The sequence below is a fragment of the Astyanax mexicanus genome, chromosome 15, assembly GCF_023375975.1.
Source record: "Astyanax mexicanus isolate ESR-SI-001 chromosome 15, AstMex3_surface, whole genome shotgun sequence".
Taxonomy (NCBI): domain Eukaryota; kingdom Metazoa; phylum Chordata; class Actinopteri; order Characiformes; family Acestrorhamphidae; genus Astyanax; species Astyanax mexicanus.
The window spans coordinates 42,366,646-42,390,000 of record NC_064422.1 but is presented as its reverse complement, the minus strand read 5'-3'; the positions used below and the strand labels follow the sequence as shown (position 1 = coordinate 42,390,000).

General features: G+C 39.3%; 1 protein-coding gene across 2 annotated transcripts in view; it reads left to right on the top strand.

Annotated features, from left to right (window-relative positions):
* LOC103022747 (rho GTPase-activating protein SYDE1) overlaps window positions 1-23,355 on the top strand; it is a 53,545-nt gene that overhangs the window by 23,788 nt on the left and 6,402 nt on the right. Inside the window, exons 2-8 of one of the 2 annotated variants that reach the window (XR_007424326.1) lie at window positions 1,334-2,026; window positions 3,069-4,115; window positions 6,529-6,758; window positions 9,480-9,606; window positions 10,391-10,560; window positions 11,025-11,304; window positions 15,519-19,059. Coding sequence is in view for 1 of the 2 variants with exons in the window: in XM_022670307.2 (XP_022526028.2) it covers window positions 1,334-2,026; window positions 3,069-4,115; window positions 6,529-6,758; window positions 9,480-9,606; window positions 10,391-10,560; window positions 11,025-11,304; window positions 15,519-15,997 (3,026 nt within the window). In the remaining variant the exon portion in view is untranslated. Of the gene's footprint in view, window positions 1-1,333; window positions 2,027-3,068; window positions 4,116-6,528; window positions 6,759-9,479; window positions 9,607-10,390; window positions 10,561-11,024; window positions 11,305-15,518; window positions 21,252-23,355 lie in introns of those variants that run through there. The other variant, XM_022670307.2, reaches the window with a different exon arrangement.

The following is a 23,355-nucleotide window of genomic DNA, read 5'->3' as shown; positions in this document are numbered from 1 at the left end:
ATTTAGGGCCCTCTCAGGTGAGAATGGGTAATTGCACCGAGCATGAGGAAGATTTTTTTTAAACTGGGCGGGTGTGATGCGGTCTCCTTTCAGAGCGGATGAATCCGATTCCAGGTTATGTTCATTCACAGAGAGAGAGAAAGCTCTCAGTCAGAAACTTCACTCCTTTGTTCTTTGTTTTTACTATGAGTGAATGGAGGAGCTACTGAGCTCTGAGTTTCCTCTTCTGAAGTCTCCAATGCTCCACCAGCTGCTCGTGTCAGTAAAATTGAGCCAGATCCTCTTTTAGAGGCTGTACATGTGACGTGGCCAGAAGAACTCCCGTGAAAAGTGACCCGACACCCCAGTTTTTAGAATGAATATATTAGGCTTAGCAGGGATGGTCTTCAAAGTGAGATTCAATGTTTAAATGCTACGTGTCAGAAAACGGGGCAAAGAGTCTAAAAGCGGCGATAGTGTACAATTCTAGAGCAGAAAACGAGGCAAAGAGTCTAAAAGCGGTGAGAGTGTGCAGTTGTAGCACAGAAAACGGGCCAAAGAGTCTAAAAGCAGCAAGAGTGCGCAGTTGTAGCACAGAAAACGAGGCAAAGAGTCTAAAAGCGGAGAGAGTACGCAGTTGTAGCACAGAAAACGAGCCAAAGAGTCTAAAAGCGGAGAGAGTACGCAGTTGTAGCACAGAAAACGAGCCAAAGAGTCTGAAAGCGGAGAGAGTACGCAGTTGTAGCACAGAAAACGAGCCAAAGAGTCTAAAAGCGGAGAGAGTACGCAGTTGTAGCACAGAAAACGAGCCAAAGAGTCTAAAAGCGGAGAGAGTATGCAGTTATAGCACGGAAAACGAGCCAAAGAGTCTAAAAGCGGAGAGAGTACGCAGTTGTAGCACAGAAAACGAGCCAAAGAGTCTGAAAGCGGAGAGAGTACGCAGTTGTAGCACGGAAAACGAGCCAAAGAGTCTAAAAGCGGAGAGAGCACGCAGTTGTAGCACAGAAAATGGGCCAAAGAGTCTTAAACACTACAAATGTAATCAGTTACCATAATGAAGGATGATTATATTAAGAGACATTATGAAATGAAACATTAATTTGAAAAAAATTTAGTTAACACAACACTGTCAAAGAAAGATAAAGATAGTAACTCAAGTAAATTGGTGTGTAAATTATAGTAATCAAGTAAATGTATTATTTAAAGTGGTATATTTCATTATTTGTTTTATTACAGAATTTGTGGCCTGAGACTGCACATATTTTTCTTCTTTTGGTCCCCAACAAAAAAAACGTTTGGACACCCCTGGTTTAAACCCTCTTTTTTGATGCATATCGTATCTCTGTTTCCTCAGATCCAGCAACCAAAACAGATCCTCTCCACGGTTCTTCATCATCATCAACATCTCCAGCATCCACTCCTGCAGCTGCTGCAGACTCTGCAGACCCTTCAGCAGAGTCTGACGTCCCAAGATACACAAACATAACCGTCGCCAAAAAACAGAACTGGGCCAAACTCGCTTCCTCTGGGTCGCGGGACCGGGCAGGCCTCGACCATCTCCCCGGCCTCAGCTCTGTGGCTTCAGAGCGGGACAGCGGCTCAATCAAGGCCCAGGCTTCAAAACAGGCCTGGAGCCAGAGGACTTTCAGTGAGGACGGGTTGATAGAGCGATGGAAAGATGTGGACAGAGACTTGGGTTACACTAGAGACAGGGATGACCCCGTCCTGCCCGAGTTAACGCCTCTATCTGCGGACTTCTCCATCACCTCCAGCATCGCTAAGCTCTCCGGGCAGGGGGCCTACCTCCAGCACCTGGAGCGAAGCAGCCGAGCCTGGGTGCTCTCCACAGGAAAACCCCAGGCTCCGGACGAGGCCTACCCGGCCTGCATCACAGACTGGAGACACCCGGCTGAGGGCGAGAACAACATCTGGTACAACCCCATCCCAGAGGAGGAGGACGCTCGGGTCTTTGGGATGAAGGAACGGGAGGAAGCGAGGTATCCGTGGAGGAGGAGAGAGATGGAGAGAATGCTGGAGGAGAGGAGAGGTGATAATACATAGTATAAAACATATTTCTCTATATTTAAAACTTTTAGTTTACTACCGTATTTTTTGCAGTATAACGCGCATTTAAAGTCCTTTAATTTTCCCAAAAATCGAAAGTTCACCCTATAGAAGTTATACAGGAGTTTTGGTTAAGTTTCTCCAGCACAGAGGATGGAGCAGTATTAGCATTAGTCGCTAATCACTCTAAGCGCTAGCTCTTTCGCCATTCAGAGGTGACTATTATTATGTGTCTATGTGACTATTATCCCTGGCTAGCACTGCTGGAGCAGCATTAGCATTAGCTGCCAACCACTCTAAGCGCTAACTCTTTTACCATTCAGAGGCGACTATATTAGACTGTAGCCTGCCTGTTTACTGTGTTAAAACCGCTAGCTGGTATAGCGCCCTGAGTTACCAGAACACTTGGGGTTCCTTAGTATAGCGCTATTGGGCGGCATTTACTAGCACCAACCACGGCAAGCACTAGCGGTTAGCCATTAATGCTAATGCTGCTGAACCCGGTCTTAGTGGAAATACTGTTAATAAACGGAAGTGCTTTACTCACCTAAATAAACAGTTTTCAGGAGAGAAATCTGTGTAGATTAACATCCAGCTCTGGTTTTACTTTAATTAAATTGTTTTTTTCCAAGAATTACAGTTTTGTTTACGTAGCTTAGCTCTACTTAACTTATTTACCCCACCACCACCACCATCCAGCAGTGAGACCTGTTGAATTAGAAGGAAACATGGCAACACCTCTGTTTCTTACTAGTATCGCGTAATGGCCTTGTAGTCCAAAAATACGTTAAATAAATCAGCATGTGTTCCTGTATAGCTTTAATATAGTCTTCAATATTACATTTCCAATGTATAAAATCATAAAGAACACCAAAAAGAAAGAAAACTTTTCAAATTTTCGTCAGGTGTTGTATTTTTGGGCTAAAATGTATTTATGTTTTATTATAAACACACAAAAATGTGAATCTGAGTTCTAGTCTGTGATATTTAACCCTAAGAGAGTTTCTTTATCTCTGTTGTTGTAGATATTTATCATCAGGCGTCTCATACAGATGATCACCGTGTGGGAGGAGCACCAGGAGGAGTCTACAGTGCTACAGTCGTTACTGCAGTCATGACTGAATGTGCTAGCGGAGCTGCTAGCGGAGCTGCTAGTGGAGCTGCTAGTGGTTCTTCAGGCTCCTCGGAGAGTCCTGGAGCTCTGAAGAAAAGCTCTGGGGGAAGTGGGGGCGGTAGCGGCAGCAGCATGATGGACAAGATCAAATCCCCCGGAACTGTCCGCCGCCTCTCCATGAAGATGCGGAAGCTTCCCGAACTTCGCCGGAAGCTGAGCCTCCGCTCGTCCAGGAACCAGCGGCACGCCGCCAGCGGACAGGGGGGTTCTGGAGGACCTGCCGGGGGCGCCGACGAGGCCTCGCCACCCAATGCACGCAAGGAGTCCTCCAACAGCGTCATCAGCAAGTACCACCTGGACTCTAGCGCCCCCGCCAGGCCGAGGCGCAGATCTTCACGGACACGCTCTGCTAGCAAGGGCGGCTATCTCAGTGACGGGGACTCGCCCGAGCTCCTGCCCAAGCAGGGTTCAGGACAGGGTTCAGGACAGGGACCACAAGGCTCTCATGGGTCGCAGGGGTCACTGCCGCCGCCGCCTCTTCCGAATCACGGCCGGCAGGATTCTCCGAGCGTGGTGGATGCGGGGTCTTTCAGACTGTACTCGCTGGCGGATCAGCCGCGCTGCGCTCAGAGGGTTTCAGGCCTCCTGACTGTTCACCTCCTCGGAGTGGAGGAGCTGGTGCGTTCTCCACGAGGAGACGCCGGAAAAGACGTTTTCTGCGCCATTCAGGTGGACGGCGTGACCCGTGCCCGCACCGCACTGCTCACTTGCCGAGGGGCGTGTCTTCCTCTAAACCACACCTTTAACTTAGAGCTGGAGAGAGCCAGGATGCTAAAGCTGGTCGTTCTCACGCCGGCCGTTAATGCAGCTAATGATGGGTCTCCCTCTGCCCCCGGTGGCCAAACACGAAATCGTGTGTGCTGTCTTGGTGCTGTGGCAATCCCGCCTCTTTTTAAAGGTAAAATAACCACAATTCCACAATTAGTTCCTCAGCAAAGTAATATAATTGGTTTTATAATGTTTTCCTTAATACTGATTGAATAACCTATTAACCTGCAGCTAACTATTAGCATGATCATATTTTTCGCACTATACGTGCACTTCAAATCATTAAATTTTCCCAAAAATCGACAGTGCTCCTTATAATCCGGTGCTCCTTATGTATGAATTCTACCAGTCAGGTATTAAGTAGCAGTAAAGCCACTCCACTGAAGTACAGAGTTATACAGGAGTTTCAGAAAGTTTCTCCAGCACCAGGGCTGGAGCAGTATTAGCTTTAGCTGCTAACCATGCTAAGCGCTAGCTCTGTCGCTGTTAAGAGGTGAGTATTATCAGCCTGTAGTCTGCTGCTAACTCCGCCTAGCACTGCTGAAGCAGCATTAGCATTAGCCACTTACCGTGTTAAATGCTAGCCCTTTCACTATTCAGAGGTGAGTATTATCGGATTGTACTCTGCATGTTTATCGTGTCAAAACAAGTTACATGGGATGAACCGCTAGCTAATATCGCCCTGGCTAGTGTAATGCTGTCGGGCGGCATTTATACACTAATTTAGCCGCTAATTAACAATATTCGTCAAACTGTTTATAGTTAACATGGTCCCCTGTAGCATCTGTTCTCTTTTACAACACTGTGGTCATCAGTGTTACATGTTGGTCATCATACATGCCCAGTCATGTCACTTAAAGCCAGGCCTACTGCATGTGAACCACTACTAATATATAACTGTTATTAAAACAAACAAAAAAAAGCCTGCTCTAGTGTAATTTTCACTTTAAGACACTTCTTAAGGACACGATTTAAACATGCATTTCTGGACAAGCTGAGAGATACAGATCCATTGCTAAAAGTCTAAGAAGCATGTGGACTGAGGTGGTAAAGCAGTTTTACAAGATTTTACACTAATATGATAACATAGCATTACATAGGATTCTAAACCTGATCATTTAAAGTAAAAATGTTACAGAATGCTGCTTTAAATCTCATTTCTCTAAGCCTAAATTAGAATTCACACATGCACGTTTCCTATTTTTAGTTCACAGTTACTAATCATCTAGTAACTAATCTTAGTCAGAATGTCTTGGCTGATCTTTAAAAGGACTTTTATTGTATGTGGTGTTTTTTCCCATGTATGATTTTATTAGTGCAGTAAGTCTGAATGTACGTAAATGAAAGTCATGCTGGTGTAATACGTCAGGATGAGTCAGGCCAGTTACCCTAACACAGCTTACTCAGGAATGATGATGGATTTCAGTGGTGAATTCATACTGGAGTTCAGTCTAGACTGGGTTTAATCTCTGCTGGCAGAGAGTGAGAGATATGGGCAGAGAGAAAGAGACAAACGGACAGAGAGAGAGACAGACAGACAGTTTAAGAAACCAAGCAAAAGATATGGACGAAAAGAGTGAAAGAGAGACAGACAGAGATGGACACAGAGAGAGAGAGAGAGAGACAGATATGAACAAGGACAGACAGAGAAGGAGATATGGACACAGACAGACAGACAGAAATGAACACAGAGGTCCACAGAGAGAAACAGAGATGGAAAGAGAGAGAGACAGTTGGAGAGAAAAAAAACAGAATAAGAGATATGGACAGAGAAAAAGAAAGAAACCGACAGACAGACAGACAGACAGAGAGAGAAATGAACACAGAGGTATAAACAGAGAAATAGACAAAGAGAGATATGGAAAGAGAGAGAGAGAGAGAGAGAGAGAGAGAGAGAAAACAGTGTATGAGACAGAGTGAGAGATATCATAGATAAAGAAAGGCAGACAGACAGGCAGGTTGAGAGACAGACAGAAAGGCAGACAGTGTAAGAGACCAAGCAAAATATATGGACAGAGAGAGAGAGAGACAGACAAAGAGAGAGAGAAAGAGATGGACACAGACAGAGATAGAGAGAGAGAGAGAGACAGAGAGAGAGACAAAGCATGAGACAGAGCGAGAAATAAGAACAGAGAGAAAAAAAAGACAGACAGAGAGAGAGAGAAAGACAGAGAGATATGAACACCGACAGAGAGAGAGAGACAGAAACATATGGACACAGACAGAGATAGAGATATGGACACAGAGGTCCACAAAGAAAAGTAGAGATATGGAACAAGAGAGAAAAAGAGACAGAGCAAGAGATATGGACACAGAGAAATAGACAAAGAGATATGAAATGAGAGAGACAGTTAGAGAGAGAGAGAGAAAGAGACAGAGTGAGAGATATGCACAGACAGAGAGAGATATAGAAAGAGAGAGAGACAGACAGAGGGTCTAATGTTATGTGTGTTGGTGAGTTAAAGCTTCTGTTAATCAGCTCTTATTTCTGCCCCTCCCCCTGCTGCTGTTTATCTTTCTGCCCCCCTCTCTTGCCCCCCCAGCCTCCCGGAGCCAGCAGCTGTGTGTGAAGCTGGAGCCGAGGGGGCTGCTGTATGTGAAGCTGACTCTGCTGGAGCAGTGGGAGGCGCCCTCGCCCCGCCTCAGCGAGCTCCCGCCCCCAGCCGTGTTCGGGGTGGAGCTGCGCCGCCTGGTGGAGAAAGAGCAGCACCAGCTCAAAGTTCCTCTGATCATCCAGAAGTGTGTGGCCGAGATCGAAACACGGGGGTTAAAGGTAGGAATGTAGTTTTTTTGTTAAGTCATGTGTGTTTATATTTTATATTACCTCCATCTCCCAGTAATGTTCGAAAGAAGATCAAATGTCCAATAGGGGTGGGCGATATGGCCCTAAAATAATAGCGCGATATTTCATGGTATTTTCGTGATAACAATACTCTTGGCGATATAAATTAATGATTTTTTCAAGAATACTATACTGTACTAAACAAAATGAAAATTGCATTTTATTATTGCATACGATTTATGTCACACCCCTACTTGAGATTTAAAAAAATACAAGAATTTGATCAGATTTGTAACAGAAGTCAGTGATCCAGAATGTCATGATACTAATAATAATTCACTCCAAATATCTCCATATATCCAGGATTACAATTAAATAAATGATACTGGACAGATATAATCTTTCTCTAGTAGATATATAATGGAAAATCAGAACAGTGTGATTTTTTTTTTTGGTAAAAACAGTAAAAAAGTAGTACCCTGATGTGATAAGTAGGGTTGGGTGATACGGCACAATATTTTTGGGTATAATATCGTTAACGATATTCAAAAATGTTGGAGACATTACCGCGTACAATACGATTTGGCACTAATGTGCATTATTATCATACAGCTCTGGAAGAAATAAGAGAGCACTTAAAAATGATGAGTTTCTTTGATTTTACCAAATTGAAAAGCTCTGAAAAAAAGAGATATGGAAAGATAGAGAGGCGGTTAGAGAGAGAGAGACAGAGTAAGAGACAGAGTGAGAGATACGGACAGAGAAAACGAAAGAGACAGACAGACGGACAGGGAGATATGGAGACAGACAAACAAATTGAGAGATAGACAGAAATGGACACAGACAGAGAGAGAGAGAGATATGGACACAGAGGTACAATCAGAGAAATAGACGCTTTTTTCAGTCATGTGTTCATATTTTATATTACGTCCATCTCCCAGTAATGTTCGAAAGAAGATCAAATGTCTAATGTGCATTAATATAATACAGTTCTGAACAAATAAGAGAGCACTTAAAAATGATGAGTTTCTTTGATTTTACCAAATTGAAAATCTCTGGAATATAATCAAGAGGAAGATGGATGATCACAAGCCATCAAACCACCAAACTGAACTGCTTGATTTTTGCTCCAGGAGTGTTAAAGCATAAAGTTATCCAAAAGCAGTGTGTAAGACTGGTGGAGGAGAACATGATGCCAAGATGCATGAAATTAAAACTGTGATTAAAAACCCTTAAAACCTTATGAATATGAACTTGTTTTCTTTGCACTATTTGAGGTCTGAAAGCTCTGCATCTTTTTGTTATTTCAGCCATTTCTCATAGATCTCAGGATCTTAACGTAACTTTGGACATTTTTTGTCAATTTTCTGCCTGATATTACACAGCTATTATCTTGAAGATTTCTCTTTAAGCATTACATATAAACGTATCATGTTTGACGAAAGTACTGAAAATCTTAATTGTAACTATAATAAAAATGAAAAATATTGAAGTAAATCTGCAACTCTCAGAATGTAATGAATAAAAATCACAAAATTGGCACTTTCCTGAACTTTTCACATTTTAAAATCAATATTTTCCTAAATACAAGTTATTCATTTCATTGTCCTCCAAACTTAGTTTCTTTACAGTTACAGTTTATGTCTATTTTCTAGGGGTGTCACGATTTCGATATTTCATCGAAATCGATCGAAGTTATGTCATGGTCTCGAGCCTCAAAGTCAAAAAGAGGATCGACGATCCCTCCCGCAAATGGTGCAGCACACTGTAACTCAAAGAGCAGCTCTTTCTCCAGAGAATGTGGACATTCTCATCTTCTTAAAGAAAAACTTGAAAATATAAAAATAACAGTAAAATAATATGTTAATAGTTTTGGTACCTTAAGGAGCATCTTTCTCTCAGATAAAGTTAATAATATATCTTTATTAAAGAAAAAACTTGTCATTCTCAGGGACCGAAAACGTCTTAAAGTCTTATTTTTCATGTTTAACTGTTATAGTAGGATAGAGTTCAGTTTGTTAAGGCTCTAATTGTTCTATTATTTTATACATGACTGTTCCTGTATTTTTTATTATTTATTTTGTTATGTTGCACATTGCTGTTTTAATAGTGCACACTGCTGCTACCAAAAAAAGCCACTAGATGGCATTACATATATATCTTACTTAAATTATTTAAATGTGACCATTAGTGCCTAATGTGGTGTATTACAGATCACTTGTATCACTTTGCATCACTTATATCAAGCCCACCTTTTGAAATAAGATATCGTAAATTTGATGAATCAAACCAATGACTGACCATAGACTAATCTAAAACTGGCATAGGCCTCTCTGCTGTAGAAAAAAGAACATCAAGAATCAAATCGAATCGTGACCCTAAAATCGGAAATAAAATCGAATCGAGGATTTAGAGAATCATGACACCCTTACTGTTTTCATTTTTTTTTTTTTTTTTTAATTTGCAGCTGATTCCTCTTAAAACTAATCTTAAATTATTAAGTGTATTAAGAGTACAAGACAGCTTCTCCAAGTATTTTTAAGAGTCTCCAAAGCTCTCGAACCTTTCAAAATGTGAATAACTTATTTTACTGCAGAGATAAAGGGATTTGTATCACCTTCACCTGTAGCTCATATACATGTCAAGGATTGTTAGGGGGTTAAAGTGGCTGTAATTTTGAGTGAGTGTGTGTGTGTGTGTGTGTGTGTGTAGGTTGTGGGATTGTATCGTCTCTGTGGATCTGCGGCTGTAAAGAAGGAGCTGCGGGATGCGTTTGAGAAGGACAGTGCTGTCGTCACATTAAATGAAGAACTGTACCCAGACATCAACGTCATCACAGGTCAGAGGTCACATATACACACAAATACACAAATACACAAAAATACACACTTACAAATGATTTTAACTACGCCAAAAAATCTAAAAAAAATTGAATATCATTGAAAAGTTACTTTATTTCAGTAGTTCAGTTCAAAATGTGAAACTCGTATATTTATTTTATTATTGATGATTATGGCTTACCGCCAATGAAAACCCAAAAATATTTTTTTTTAGGAAACTTATATATTAGAATACTAGAATATTATATAAGACCAATTGTTACTTTTGGCAGTACTGTGGGCAGTGTGTCAGGTCCTGCTGGAAAATGAAATCCACATCTCCATAAAAAAGTTGTCAGTAGCAGAGGGAAGCTGTAAGATATGAAGTGCTGTAAGATTTTGTGGGAAAACAAAACTGCACTGACTTTAGACTTGATAATAAAACACAGTGGATCAACACCAGCAGATGACAGACATGTCTCTCCAAACCATCACTGATCATCAGTAAATTTTACATTTCATTTAAAGTAAATCAAGGGAGCAGAGTCTGGAGGAAGAGTGGAGAGACACACAGTCCAAACTGCTCGAGGTCTAGTGTGAAGTTTCCACCAATCAGTGATGGTTTGGAGAGACATGTCATCTGCTGGTGTTGATCCACTGTGTTTTATTATCAAGTCTAAAGTCAGTGCAGTTTTGTTTTCCCACAAAACAACTTTATAGAGATGCAGACACTGATTTTGGGCGTAGCAGAGGGGGAAATTACACACTCAGCCTCATCAACTGTGTGTTTTTTTTTCTTTTCAGGCATTTTGAAGGACTACCTGCGGGAGCTGCCATCAGCGCTAATCACGAGGACCCTGTACGAGGTGGTGCTGGAGGCCATGTGTGTTCGGCCGGCCGGCAGGAACGACAACGACACCCAGAGATCTCAGAGCACCGTCGCCCTCCTGCACTGCCTGCCTGAACCTGAGAGGGTGTGTACCTGTGTCGTGTACTTGTGTCGTGTACTTGTGTCGTGTACCAGTGTCGTGAACCCGTGTCGTGAACCCGTGTCGTGTACCCGTGTCGTGTACTCGTGTCTTATACCTGTGTCGTGTACCTGTGTCGTGTACCTGTGTCGTGTACCTGTGTCGTGTACTCGTGTCTTATACCTGTGTCGTGTACCCGTGTCGTGTACCCGTGTTGTGTACCAGTGTCGTGTACCCGTGTCTGGTTCCTGTGTTGTGTACCAGTGTCGTGTACCCGTGTCTGGTTCCTGTGTTGTGTACCTGTGTCGTGAACCCGTGTCGTGTACCCGTGTCGTGTACCCGTGTCGTGTACCTGTCGTGTACCTGTGTCGTTGAACCCGTGTCGTGTACCTGTGTCGTGTACCTGTGTCGTTGTGTGTATTTTTAAGCCTATTAATATTCAGTATATGGTGTATTTATGTTCTCTCCAGGCCACTCTGTCCTTCTTGCTGGATCACCTGAGTCTGGTGGCCTCCTTCAGTGACTGTAACCTGATGACGTGTCAGAACCTGGCCGTGTGCTTTGGCCCGGTACTGCTGACCCCCACGCAGGAGTCCTGGAGGGCGGGGTTACCGGGCTCCAGCTCAGAGGGTTTTGGGGGTTCTGGGTCCAGCCAGAGTCGCAGCACCAACCACAGTGCGGAGATAGCCAGCGCCGTGGACTTCAAGAGACACATAGAGGCTCTGCACTATCTACTGCAGCTCTGGCCAAGTGAGTTCTCACATATATACACATATATACACATATATATACATATATATTTATACAAACACATACAGCTCTGGAAAAAATTAAGAGAGCACTTCAGTTTCTGAATCAGTTTCTCTGATTTTGCTATTTATAGGTTTATATTTGAGTAAACTACAGACAACATTTCTCCCAAATTCCAAATAAATATATTGTAATTTAAAGCATTTATTTGCTGAAAATAAGAAATTGCTAAAATAATAAATAAAATAAAAAAAAAATAAAAAAAAAATAAATAAAAAAAGAGTTTTCAGACCTCAACAAGTTCATATTCATAAAGTTTTAAGAGTTCAGAAATCAATATTTGGTGGAATAACCCTGGTTTTTAATCACAGTTTTCATGCATCTTGGCATCATGTTCTCCTCCTCCACCAGTCTTACACACTGCTTTTGGATAACTTTATGCTGTTTTACTCCTGGTGCAAAAATTCAAGCAGTTCAGTTTGGTGGTTTGATGGTTTGTGATCATCCATCTTCCTCTTGATTATATTCCAGAGCTTTTCAATTTGGTAAAATCAAAGAAACTCATCATTTTTAAGTGCTCTCTTATTTATTAATTTATTTTTTACCCAGAGCTGTATAAACATATATGCACAAACACATATTCACAAGCACACATTTACACACATACATATATAAACACATATACACATATACATATATACAAACAGATATACACACATACATACACATATACGCGTATATACACACATATATATATATATATATATACACATACATTTTTTGGTATATTTTTTTATGCCTTATATCTTCTGATGATGTTGTGGGTTATGTACCAATACCAAATTGAAAAACTATTTTCTATTTTCATTTTAAACCTTTAAATAAAAAAAAGGCAATTTTTGCTGTTCTTTTTATTTTCAAGAGTAATATATTGTTGCTGTCCTGCAAAAACCATGCACATGTTTATTACTTTTTGACATACTGTGAGTCTGGCAATTGTTCTTTAAATTGCCAAAATATTATACCACCAGATACATGATACAAAATTGCTTGAAATGAAATAGTTTGTACGTTGATCTCCTTTGGCAGTTTTTATAAGGATTAGAAGGTATTTTTTTCTTCTGTAGTAAGTTGCAATTTTGGAGATACAAGTTTATGCATAACTGTAAATGTGAAGGACTTCTGGTGGCGTGGGCTGCATGATATTGTAAACTAGTGCTGTGAGATATGATGATAAATATCGTGGGGACGATAGAAAAGTGTCTATCGTGCTCCTTACCTTCTATCCTATTCTATTCTACAGTAATTTCATCAATTATTCATGCAAATATATAAAGTAGGCTACGATGAAATGTATTGCCGTGGTCACTTTGCATAAACTTGGTTTATATAAGTGATACTAAAATAAAATAATCTCGCAAAAAAAAAAGCTTCATAATGTGTTTTTTTGCGACATGTCGCTGCTTTACGTTATTTGACAGACACTTAAAAAAATGTTAATTGAGTTAATTAAAATACCTGTATCATTTTGAAAAATTTAGCTACTGCATCTACCTCATCTGTTTTTATTTATTTGATACATATATGTTGCTGCACTAAAAGGTAGAAATTCTCATTTGTGAAAGTTGGGTTTAAAGTCACTTTGAAATAAAGTTGAAAAAAGTAAGCAATGCTATTATTTTGTCATATTTTTCGAAGAATAACTGAAAACATACTTAAATGTGGTATATCATGATATATATCGTTATGGTCATATAAAAAAATCCATATCGTGATTTATGATTTTTTTTCCATATCGCCCAGCACTATTGTAAACCAAACACTTGGCATTAGTGCTGGACGATATGGCCAAAATTTTTATCACGATATATTCCTTAATTTCGGTCGATACGATATAATTTCGATATCGACATAAATATTTTGAAGGCCTCAGAAAAACTGCTAAGAATCCCTGCAACGGAAATCTGTACACTAATGTCTGACATTTTAATTAAAGTCTTTAAAGCCTCCTCTCACAAAAACTATATAATACTTTAGAAATAAAAAATGGTCAAAATAAACCAATGATCACTTTTAATTGCTTTTAGCAAAATAAAAACATGACATCCCTGTCAAACACAAGCCTATAACCTAGATACAGTACAGGCCAAAGTTTGGACACACCTTCTTATTCAATGCGTCATGAAATGAAAGAGTCATGAAACTTTTGGCCTGTACTGTACATATTACCAATATAAATAACTTTACATTTACAACGGAGGCAAAGCTTCTTATTCTTCTGTAAACAAATTTAATAGATCAAAACAAAAGTGCTTCACCCGGATAAGGAAAAAAAGCCTTCATATACATAAAAGGAACATGATATCGCAGTCAAATAAGCAAACCTATAGGCTTTTATAACTATAAATAACTTAGATACAACATAAACTACAAAAGTGTTTCAGCCAGAATAAGGAAATTTAGGAGATTTTAAAAGGAGATTTTAGATGGTGACCGGAGCACGGCCGAGTTTCAGCGCGAGAGATTTTAGGGGCCGACCGGAGCGCGGCAGAGCCGTGTTTCTGTAAATAATACATATCGATATGACACAAAAATGATATCACCGTTATTGAAACATTTCTTATCGCGATGAATACCGTTATCGAATTATTGTCCAGGCCTACTTGACATCATGATAATTAGTTTAAAATGAGCCTCTCACTTCTAAATTATAGAAGATCTAGTGCAGAGTGACGGATCTAGCTTCTGTCACTCTCAGTAACCTGAGCGGTTTTTTTTGGTAAATGTGGGTTAATGTTCTCGGTCACGCTTCATGGCTGCTGGTAGTGATGGCAGAATTATGGATAAGATCCCTGTGCTCCTGTATAGTGCACACAGCTGTACTGTAGACTCCACTCACAGCTGTTGAGGATTAGCACGGCAGATCGGTCACACTGTGCTCAGTGTGTTATATGTATATGTGTGTGTGTGTGTGTGTGTTCATGCATTTCCACTTTATCACTTCATAAATATGCATGCTGTTGAAATGTGTTGAATTTGATTCTCTCATCACAGAACCACTATAACACGTTTCTTAGGATGCAGAAAAACAGCAGAATCAGAAACATTGGCCAAGTATTCTCACACATATAAGAGATTTGTGTTGGGTAACAGTAGCTCTAGACACACACATAAACACACACACACACACCTATAAACTTACATGTGCAAAATTGTAATTGGACATGGATTGTGCTTTGGGTGTAACAGCCATGAGTATGTAACATACTGACAGATTACATCCAGAAATGTGGTGTAGTGTTCAACTGTTTATGAGTGTGATGGCGTGTGGGAAGAAGCTATTCCTAAACCTCAGTAGGCTGAAACGCCGCCCTGAGGAAAGACTCTGGAACTGGTGATGACCAGGGTGTGATGGATTAAAGACGATGTTCTCTGCACGCTTCTTGGTTCTGGAGGTGTGCAGATCTGGCTATGTGGGTAGCCTCACACCAATAATGTGACATTATTGTGACAAAACTTTTGTATGACACCTGTGTTCATTTCTGCATACAAAAAGCTGCACATGTTCACAAAATACCAGAAGTTTCAGAAGTGTATTTTAACCTTGAGGCTAATTCTGTTAGCAGTGTCGTAGGTAGCAGAACAAAGTATTCAAGTGTGAAAGTACAGAGCAATTGCAATGCAAAAAATCTTTAAAAAATATAAAAAATATTTTTACTGATGGAACTGGTACTAATTTGTTAAAAGGATGGTAATCATCTATACAGGATTGTAGCTAAGAAAGGTTTGTCTGGAGTTCTCTTGAGTCTCTACACGGATCATCTTCATACTAGGCTACATACGTCTGCTATGTTCTTGCTGGAGTGTGTGGGGGGATTGGGGGCGTGTGCAGGTGTGATGGATCACAGTATAAACCAATAGGGAGTCGGAATGGTATATATATATCTGGATGGAGAGATTTATCTGGATAGGGGTTTTATTGAACGATGAGACTGTAAAGTAAAGAAAACCAACATTTCTACTTTTACTTACTAAAAGTAAGGTAAAAAAAAAAGTATTTGTACTACTTCATTACTTGATGCCTCCGCTGAGATGTAACTGCATGCCGAGTTTTGCTGGAATCTGGGGTGCGTATTTTTATTTTTAATTGAGTGTCAATTAAGTGTCAGCTAATAGTTTCATCCCTGATAATAACAAAATCTTTGTTTTTTTAGTCCCTACAGGTAGACTGATGGACCAATCACCCTACAGTTTTGACGAATCTCCAGTTCCTCTGCATCCTCCATCCCAGAATCCCCTGCAGCGGCGTGCTCAGCGTGTGCCGCTACGCGTGGAGCTGCCGTTACCGCAGGACGTGGTGGTGGTGTCGCGCCGGGGTCGTGGGCGTCTGGAAAGCCCTCCCTGTAACCGCTACGCCGGGGACTGGAGCGTGTGTGGGCGGGACTTCCTGTCCAACGACGATGCGGATTACGACGAGGTGGCCGGCAGTGAGAGCGATGAAGACGTGGAGGAGGAGGAGGACGAGAAGAAGGAGGAGGAGGTGCACTGGGTCTCCTCCGGCGGTTTATATACGGACGACTTCGCTCTGGACTTCGACGCTCCGTTTACCTGCAGGCTGAGTCTGAAAGACTTCGATAATCTGATCTCTGATCTGGAGAGAGAATTAGCCAAACAGATCAATATCTGCCTCTGAGCTCCCGTTCACTCTAAACCCTGCATCTGCTGTGCATTGCATTTTTTATTTGTAGTTTTTGCACTATAAGGCACAATTAAAATCCTTAAATTTTCCTTAAAAATCGTCAGATTGCCTTATAATCCGTATTAAGGAGCAGTAAAGGCGCTCCGCTGAAGTACAGCGTTATAAAAAGGAGTTTCAGTGAAGTTTCTCCATCATCAAGGCTGGAGCAGTATTAGCATTAGCCTCTAACTGCAGCGCTAGCTCTTTCACCATTTAGACGTATTTAAAGTATATCGGACTGTAGCTTGCGTGTTTAACATGTTAAAACAAGCTACGTGGAACGAACCGCTAGCTGATAACACCGCTGCTAACTGCAGCTAGCGCTGCTGCTAACCACGCTGTTGAAAATATTAGAAATCTATCAACCAAATAAACAGTTTTCAGAAGAAAAATCTGCATAGTTTACTGTGCAACACCCTTGTTCCTTACCAGTGTCGCTTAAAATTCGCTTTATAATCTTGTGTGCCTTATGTATGAAAACAGACCAGAAAAATATACGTTCATTAATAGTTACATTGTGTTGTAATTAAGATCTTCCAAAAAAATATCTGTACACTAAAAACACTTCTATTCAGTTCAGAATGGAAAGCTAAGCTTTGTTAGCTAAGATCCCGTATAGATAAATTAGTGCCAGTTCGATCAGTAAAAAGCTTTTAATCCAAAATTGTCTCATGTTTTAGGGAATGTGTGTTTTTTGCAGGGTGCTCTTCTTGGTAGGCTAGAATTGGCCCATCTAGATGATTATCTTAACGTAGCTTAGCTTATTTTAGCTAACCCAGGCCAAATTAGCACCCGTTCCACCAGGGTAATGATTTTTTTAAAAAGCATTTAAACACGCTTTATTTTAGGCTTATGTTTCTTCATTTATGAAAGAGACTAAAATACTGAAAAAAAAAAATGAAATATTTTACAATAGTTAAAAAAGTAAATGTTAAACGTGGATATTCATTGGAAGCGTTCAATTATAATTAGCTTTTTTTAATGTACATTGTTGATATTAGTAGTAAATTGAACCACTATAAGCGAAATTGGACATGTTTATATTTTTATTAGTAGTAAATTGACCCATTGTAAGTAAAATTGGAAATGTTTATATTTTTATTAGTAGTAAATTGACCCATTGTAAGTAAAATTGGATATGTTTATATTTTTCTCAAACATGTTGGTGTATATTTTTACGACAGTCCAGGTTAATGCTTTAAAAAAATTGCTGCGTTTCAAACAGAATTGATGTAAAAGTGTAAGTAGTTAAAAGTAGTTGTCATTAAATAAAAAAAATAAAAACATTAAATGCACAGCAGATGCAGGGAATCCTCCGAGTGATGAAGTGAAAAATGAAGAGAAACCCAAAGAGACTTTTTTTTTTTGTTTTGTTTGTTTATTTGTTTGTTCTGAAGGACGACGATAAGCAGTATTTTTCTGCTTTAGTATATGTGAAGATTATTTAATAATAACACCCCAGAGGGTGTGTATATTTGGTAACTCCAGCCTGTCTGCAGGTCTAAATGCAGATAAAAAAACAACTAAGATTTTTTTTTTGCTCAGTTTTTTTCATAAATTGCCATAATTACCTACTGGTCTGGTTCCTCGTTTTGGTTTAAGAGACCCATCACTGCGAAACAGAACTCGAATTATAATAATAATAATAATAATATAAAAAGTGGCCCAAATTCAGCTCAATTGGAATTCAGTAAAAAACACAGGTCTTAAAAATTAGAATATCATTGAAAAGTTACTTTATGTCAGTAATTCAGTTCAAAATGTGAAACTCATATATTATATAGACGTATGAAACACAGAGTGATCTATTTTAAGTGTTTATTTCTTTTATTGGTGATGATTATGGATTACAGCCAATGAAAACCCAAACATCTGTGTCTCAGAAAATTACAATATTATATAAGACCAATTGGTACTTTTGGCAGTATGGGCAGTGTGCCAAGTCCTGCTGGAAAATGAAATCCTGTGTTTTATTATCAAGTCTAAAGTCAGTGCAGTTTTTTCCCGCAAAATCTTACAGCACAACTTTTATAGAGATGCTGGATTTCATTTTCCAGCAGGAATTGGCACACTGCCCACACTGCTGCCAAAAGTACCAATTGGTCTTAATATATAATATTCAAATTTTCTGACATACTGATTTTTGTGTTTTCATCGGCTTAAAATAGATCACTCACTGTGTTTAATACATCTATATAATATATACGAGTTTCACATTTTGAAGTGAATTACTGACATAAAGTAACTTTTCATTTTTATTCTCATTTTTTAAGATGCACCTGTATCGGATTCAGTTTTTGCTGTTCACACTGCCACACGTGTGTATCACATATATATCACAAATATATTGGATTAGGGCCATTTTTTTTTATATCTTTTTGCAAACAAAGACAATTTATTTACATTAAGCTGCATTAAATTCCACTGCAGTTGCACACTCTCACCAGAGAGGTCTCCAAATCCCCCAAATCTCCCAAAACCACAAAAAACTTACAGACTGTCGCTTTAATATCAGGGAAAATGTGAATAATATACAGAACAGAGCTCAGTACTGAGGGCTGGAGTTTGTTGCCCTGATTTCGGGGCTCGTGCGCTCGAGTATTCCTCCCATTCCCAAGAATGGTCCCATCCCAAGGACATTCCGTTACTGGTCCAGCACCAGCACTTCCAGTTTGCCAGAGAGTCTTAATGCTGGAGATGCTTTCCTGCTCTGCTTCTGCTTCATAAAGCTGCTGCTTTATTGTGGTGTTGACTCGCTGCCTGCGCCAGACAGGCTGAGTAATTCCAACCGTGCTGAAGGTAAACAAGCTCAGGTTACGTAATCTGAGGTCATACAGCACCAGTGCAACAAAAGTTTGGGCACACCTTAAATTCAGTTTTTTTTTTTTTATTATTTTAAAAATATTCTGCATTGTAGATAATTTTAAAGTCATACAAACTATGAATAAAAACAAACCAGAGTATGTTTTATACTTTATTACCTAGATGACAGCTTTGTACATCGTCAGTTTTATGAGGTAGAATCACCTGGAATTCAGGCTTTCAGTTAACAGCTGTGCTGAACTCATCAAGAGTTAATTACTTGAATTGATTGTTTCTTAAAAAGTGTTTAAGAGCATCAGTTAAAGTAAAGTAGTGAGGAGGTAGAGTTGGGCCCAATCCCATTTCACCCCTTGGCCCTACCCCTTCTTTTTGAGTGTGCCCCTTCCAATTGGAACAGAGTTAGAAGGGTAAGGGGTTAAAACCCTTCAAGCACCCGATAGATACGTCATCAGGAGCGCTTCAGTAAAGTTCAGTAACCTAACTGTTGCTGCAGGTTAACTAGTTAACTTTTTTTTTTATATATATAATTTTATTTCAAATTTTTCCCTTTTTCTCCCCAATTTACACGGCCAATTACCCAACCCACTCATTAGGACTCCCCCTATCACTAGTGATGCCCCAACACACCAGGAGGGTGAAGACCAACATATGCTTCCTCTGATACATGTGAAGTCAGACTCCGCCTCTTTTTATTGCCGAGTAGCATCACAGCGCTAACGCTCGGAGGAAAGTGCAGCGGCTCGGTTCTGATACATCAGCTCACAGACGCAGCCCTGTGCTGATCAACATCACCCTAGGAGTGATGTGGGGAGAGAGCGCCATCTACCCACCCGGAGGGAGCAGGGCCAATGCTGCATGAGCGGGTGTTCTAACCTGTGACTTCCGGCTCATAGTGGCAGCGCTTTAGACCGCTGGACCACTCGGTGCCCTACTAGTTAACTTGAGGGTGTATTTTATTGTATGTTTTTCAGAAAGGAGGGAGATTAAGTGCAGAAATTAATTATTATTATCCATTCCTTAATTCCTCTGTGATAGGAAGCTGAAATTAGCTTTGATTAGCTTAGATTAGCTTTTATTTTATTTTATTTTTCCGTTCTGTTTCTAAAATGCTGCAGCCCCTGTCGTCTGTTGCACCATTTGAGGTGGAAGGGAAAAGTTAGATGAGCTAGCTAGCTACTGAGAGTTCTGAAACTCCTAGCGATATTTTTTATGCTTGTTATGAAGAATTGGGCCAAAAATCATTGCAAATAAACATTAAAACAATGGTAAAATATTGCTAATCATCATTTTTACAAAAAAAAAAATCCCCTTACATTTCACCATCTTACCAGTGATTCTCATATCCTGAATTTTGAAGCGTGCCTCTGAAAAAAAAGGGGTGGGAGTAAGTGGTAGGGCCAAGGGGTGAAATGGGATTGGGCCTTGGTATACAGTGAATAGTCCTATTTGAGTAATATGGAAAGAACGACAAAGGTCAGTCAAATCGAAAGTCAATTTCAAGAACTTTAAAGGAAGTATCCTCAAGTGCATTCGCAAAAAAGACCATCAAAAATGTTATAATGATGAAACTGGCACTAATCAGGACCGCCCCAAGCAAGGACAGGAGTTACCAGCCTCAGAAACCACAAGTTAACAGAACCACAGATAAGAGTATTTTTGTTTGTTTTTAACACTTTTAAGTTACTTGATAAGTTACTACATGATTCCTTATGTGTTCCTTCATAGTCTGAATCACTTCACTATTCATTTATAATGCAGGAAATAAATAAAATATAATAAAAACCATGAATGAGAAAGGTGTGTCCAAACTTTTGACTGGTACTGCACTCGTGATAAATGTATTAAATGAAGACGTTTGTTTTCTAATCTCTCTAAAAACTCGCTTACAGACCAAAGACACACGTGATAGTTCTATTGCACTTCTGTATTATACTTTTGCATATAAATATAAAATGATTGTTGTTTTTGCTGCTTATTTTGTTGAGATTGCAGTACGCTGCGGTGTTGCCGTTTCTGGCGTAGCACTGTTCATTTATTGTAGCACGGTACAGATACAGATATTTACCCAACTGTGATATTTGATATTTTAATATTTGATACACAAGTGGAATTCAAAGGCCATAACTAAGCCAGAGTGCTTTATATATGCAAAGCGATTTAATCTTATTATTGTTTTATACTTTTTTGTTTTGTCATATAAACAGTATTAATATTTTATATTGCACATTTACAGCCAGCACTTATTATTGTTTTTTTCTGTACTATGCATTTGTACTAGTGTAAAAAAAAATTAAAAAACACTTATTTGTGTGAATTGGTACCTTTATGTACCCTTCAGTGTTAACCAGCGAAATTCAATCCAAAATAAAAGCACAGTATTACAGTCTCTAATGCCTTTTCTTTATTATACTCACACACTTATACTGGAATTATGATATTGTTATATTAAAGTGGAATTATGCTACACTGTAAAACCCAATAAGTTGACCAAACTCAAAACCTTTTTTGTAACCGATTACCTAATGCAGGGGTGTCCAAACTTTTTTTTGTTGGGGGCCTGAAGGAGAACTATATTTGAAGTCACGGGCCACAGACTCTGTAATAAAACAAATAATGAAATATACCACTTTAAATAATACATTTTCCTGATTACTTTCATTTACACACCATTTTACTTGACTTACTATCTTTATCTATCTTTGACAGTGTTGTGTAAACTAAGATTTTTCAAATTGATGTTTAATTTCATGATGTCTCTTAACATTAAACTCCTTAATTACTGCAACTTTTAGACTCTTTGGCCCGTTTTTCTGCGCTAGAAATGCGCACCCTCTCCGCTTTTAGACTCTTTTGCCCCGTTTTTCTGCGCTAGAAATGCGCACCCTCTACGCTTTTAGACTCTTTGTCCCGTTTTTCTGCGCTAGAAATGCGCACTCTCTCCGCTTATAGACTCTTTGTCCCGTTTTTCTGCGCTAGAAATGCGCACCCTCTCCGCTTATAGACTCTTTGGCACGTTTTTCTGCGCTAGAAATGCGCACTCTCTCCGCTTTTAGACTCTTTGGCCCGTTTCTGACACCTAGCGTTCAAACTTTGAATCTCACATTATAAAAACCTGCTTAACAGCGGGCCAACTTTCATTCTATTTCTAAAATACCTTGCGGGCCGCTCCAAAAAAGGAAACGGGCCGCAAATGACCCGCGGGCCGTAGTTTGGACACCCCTGACCTAATACATTTTAAGTTAATGTAATATCATTTTTAAGAACACTGAACTTAACAAACACATTTAAATTTACATTTAAATTAAGATTTTTCTGAACTTATATATTTTATTTACTGGAGTACTGTATGTTACATTGGTTTTAGTAAGAATAACATAATTAATATAATTTCCGCCAACTTGACCAGAACACAAAATATACGATAGTATTATTATTATTATTATTATTTGTATTATTTATATCAATTGCTTTGCATAATAATTCTACTTTGAATGTGATGGTAAGGTAAATAAAAATGGTAGGTTTGTATTTGGTCTTCTTTTTGATTTCATTTAACTATTTATTTTTAAATACTCATAGAAAAGAACATGAAGAAAGAACGTTTTAAGAATTAACCGTATTAAGAGCACAGCCATATGCACATGGCAACCGAAAAGATTTGACCAAAAATGTAAATTAAACATATTTTGTTATAGTAAATAAGATTAAATAAGAACAACGATTCTTTTAAGGAGCGGCACACTCTGGCAGAGTGTCCAGAGCCAGCAGGGAGCCGACGTACGACAGGTTTAAGTTCATTTTTACGCTGATTCTTACTGCTCGTTCGGCATCACTTATTATGTTTAGGTATCAATTTTGTCTTCAAAATCTGCCTGTTTTCCAGCTGAATATACAAGTGGTACAGGGCTAGCATTGTAACATTAGTAGCATTTATTTATTTATTTTTTTCATTAGATTTAAATGCCTACATCTGACCAGAGTAGTACTGCTTAACTAAATTTGTTAAAGTAATAGCACTGCTGAGGTAAATTTATGACGAAAAAAGCATGGCTAATGTACATATATGATTAGAATGGCACTGATAAATATTTCAGTAATTTAGTTCAAAATGTGAAACTCATATATAGCTGTATTACACACAGAGTGATCTATTTTAAAATATTATTACTTTTATTGTTGTTGATGATTACGGTTTACAGCCAATAAAAACCCACAAATCAGTGTCTCAGAAAATTTGAATATTACATAAGACCAATTGGTACTTTTGGCAGTGCTGTGGGCAGTGTGCCAAGTCCTGCTGGAAAATGAAATCTGCATCTCTATAAAAGTTGTCAGCAGAGGGAAGCATGAAGTGATGAAGTGTCATCTGCGGATGTTGGTCCACTGTGTTATATCAAGTCCAATATCAGTGCAGTGTTTTCGTGTAAAATCTGTTGTCTCTGCTGACAACTTTAATAGAGATGCAGATTTCATTTTCCAGCAGGACTTGG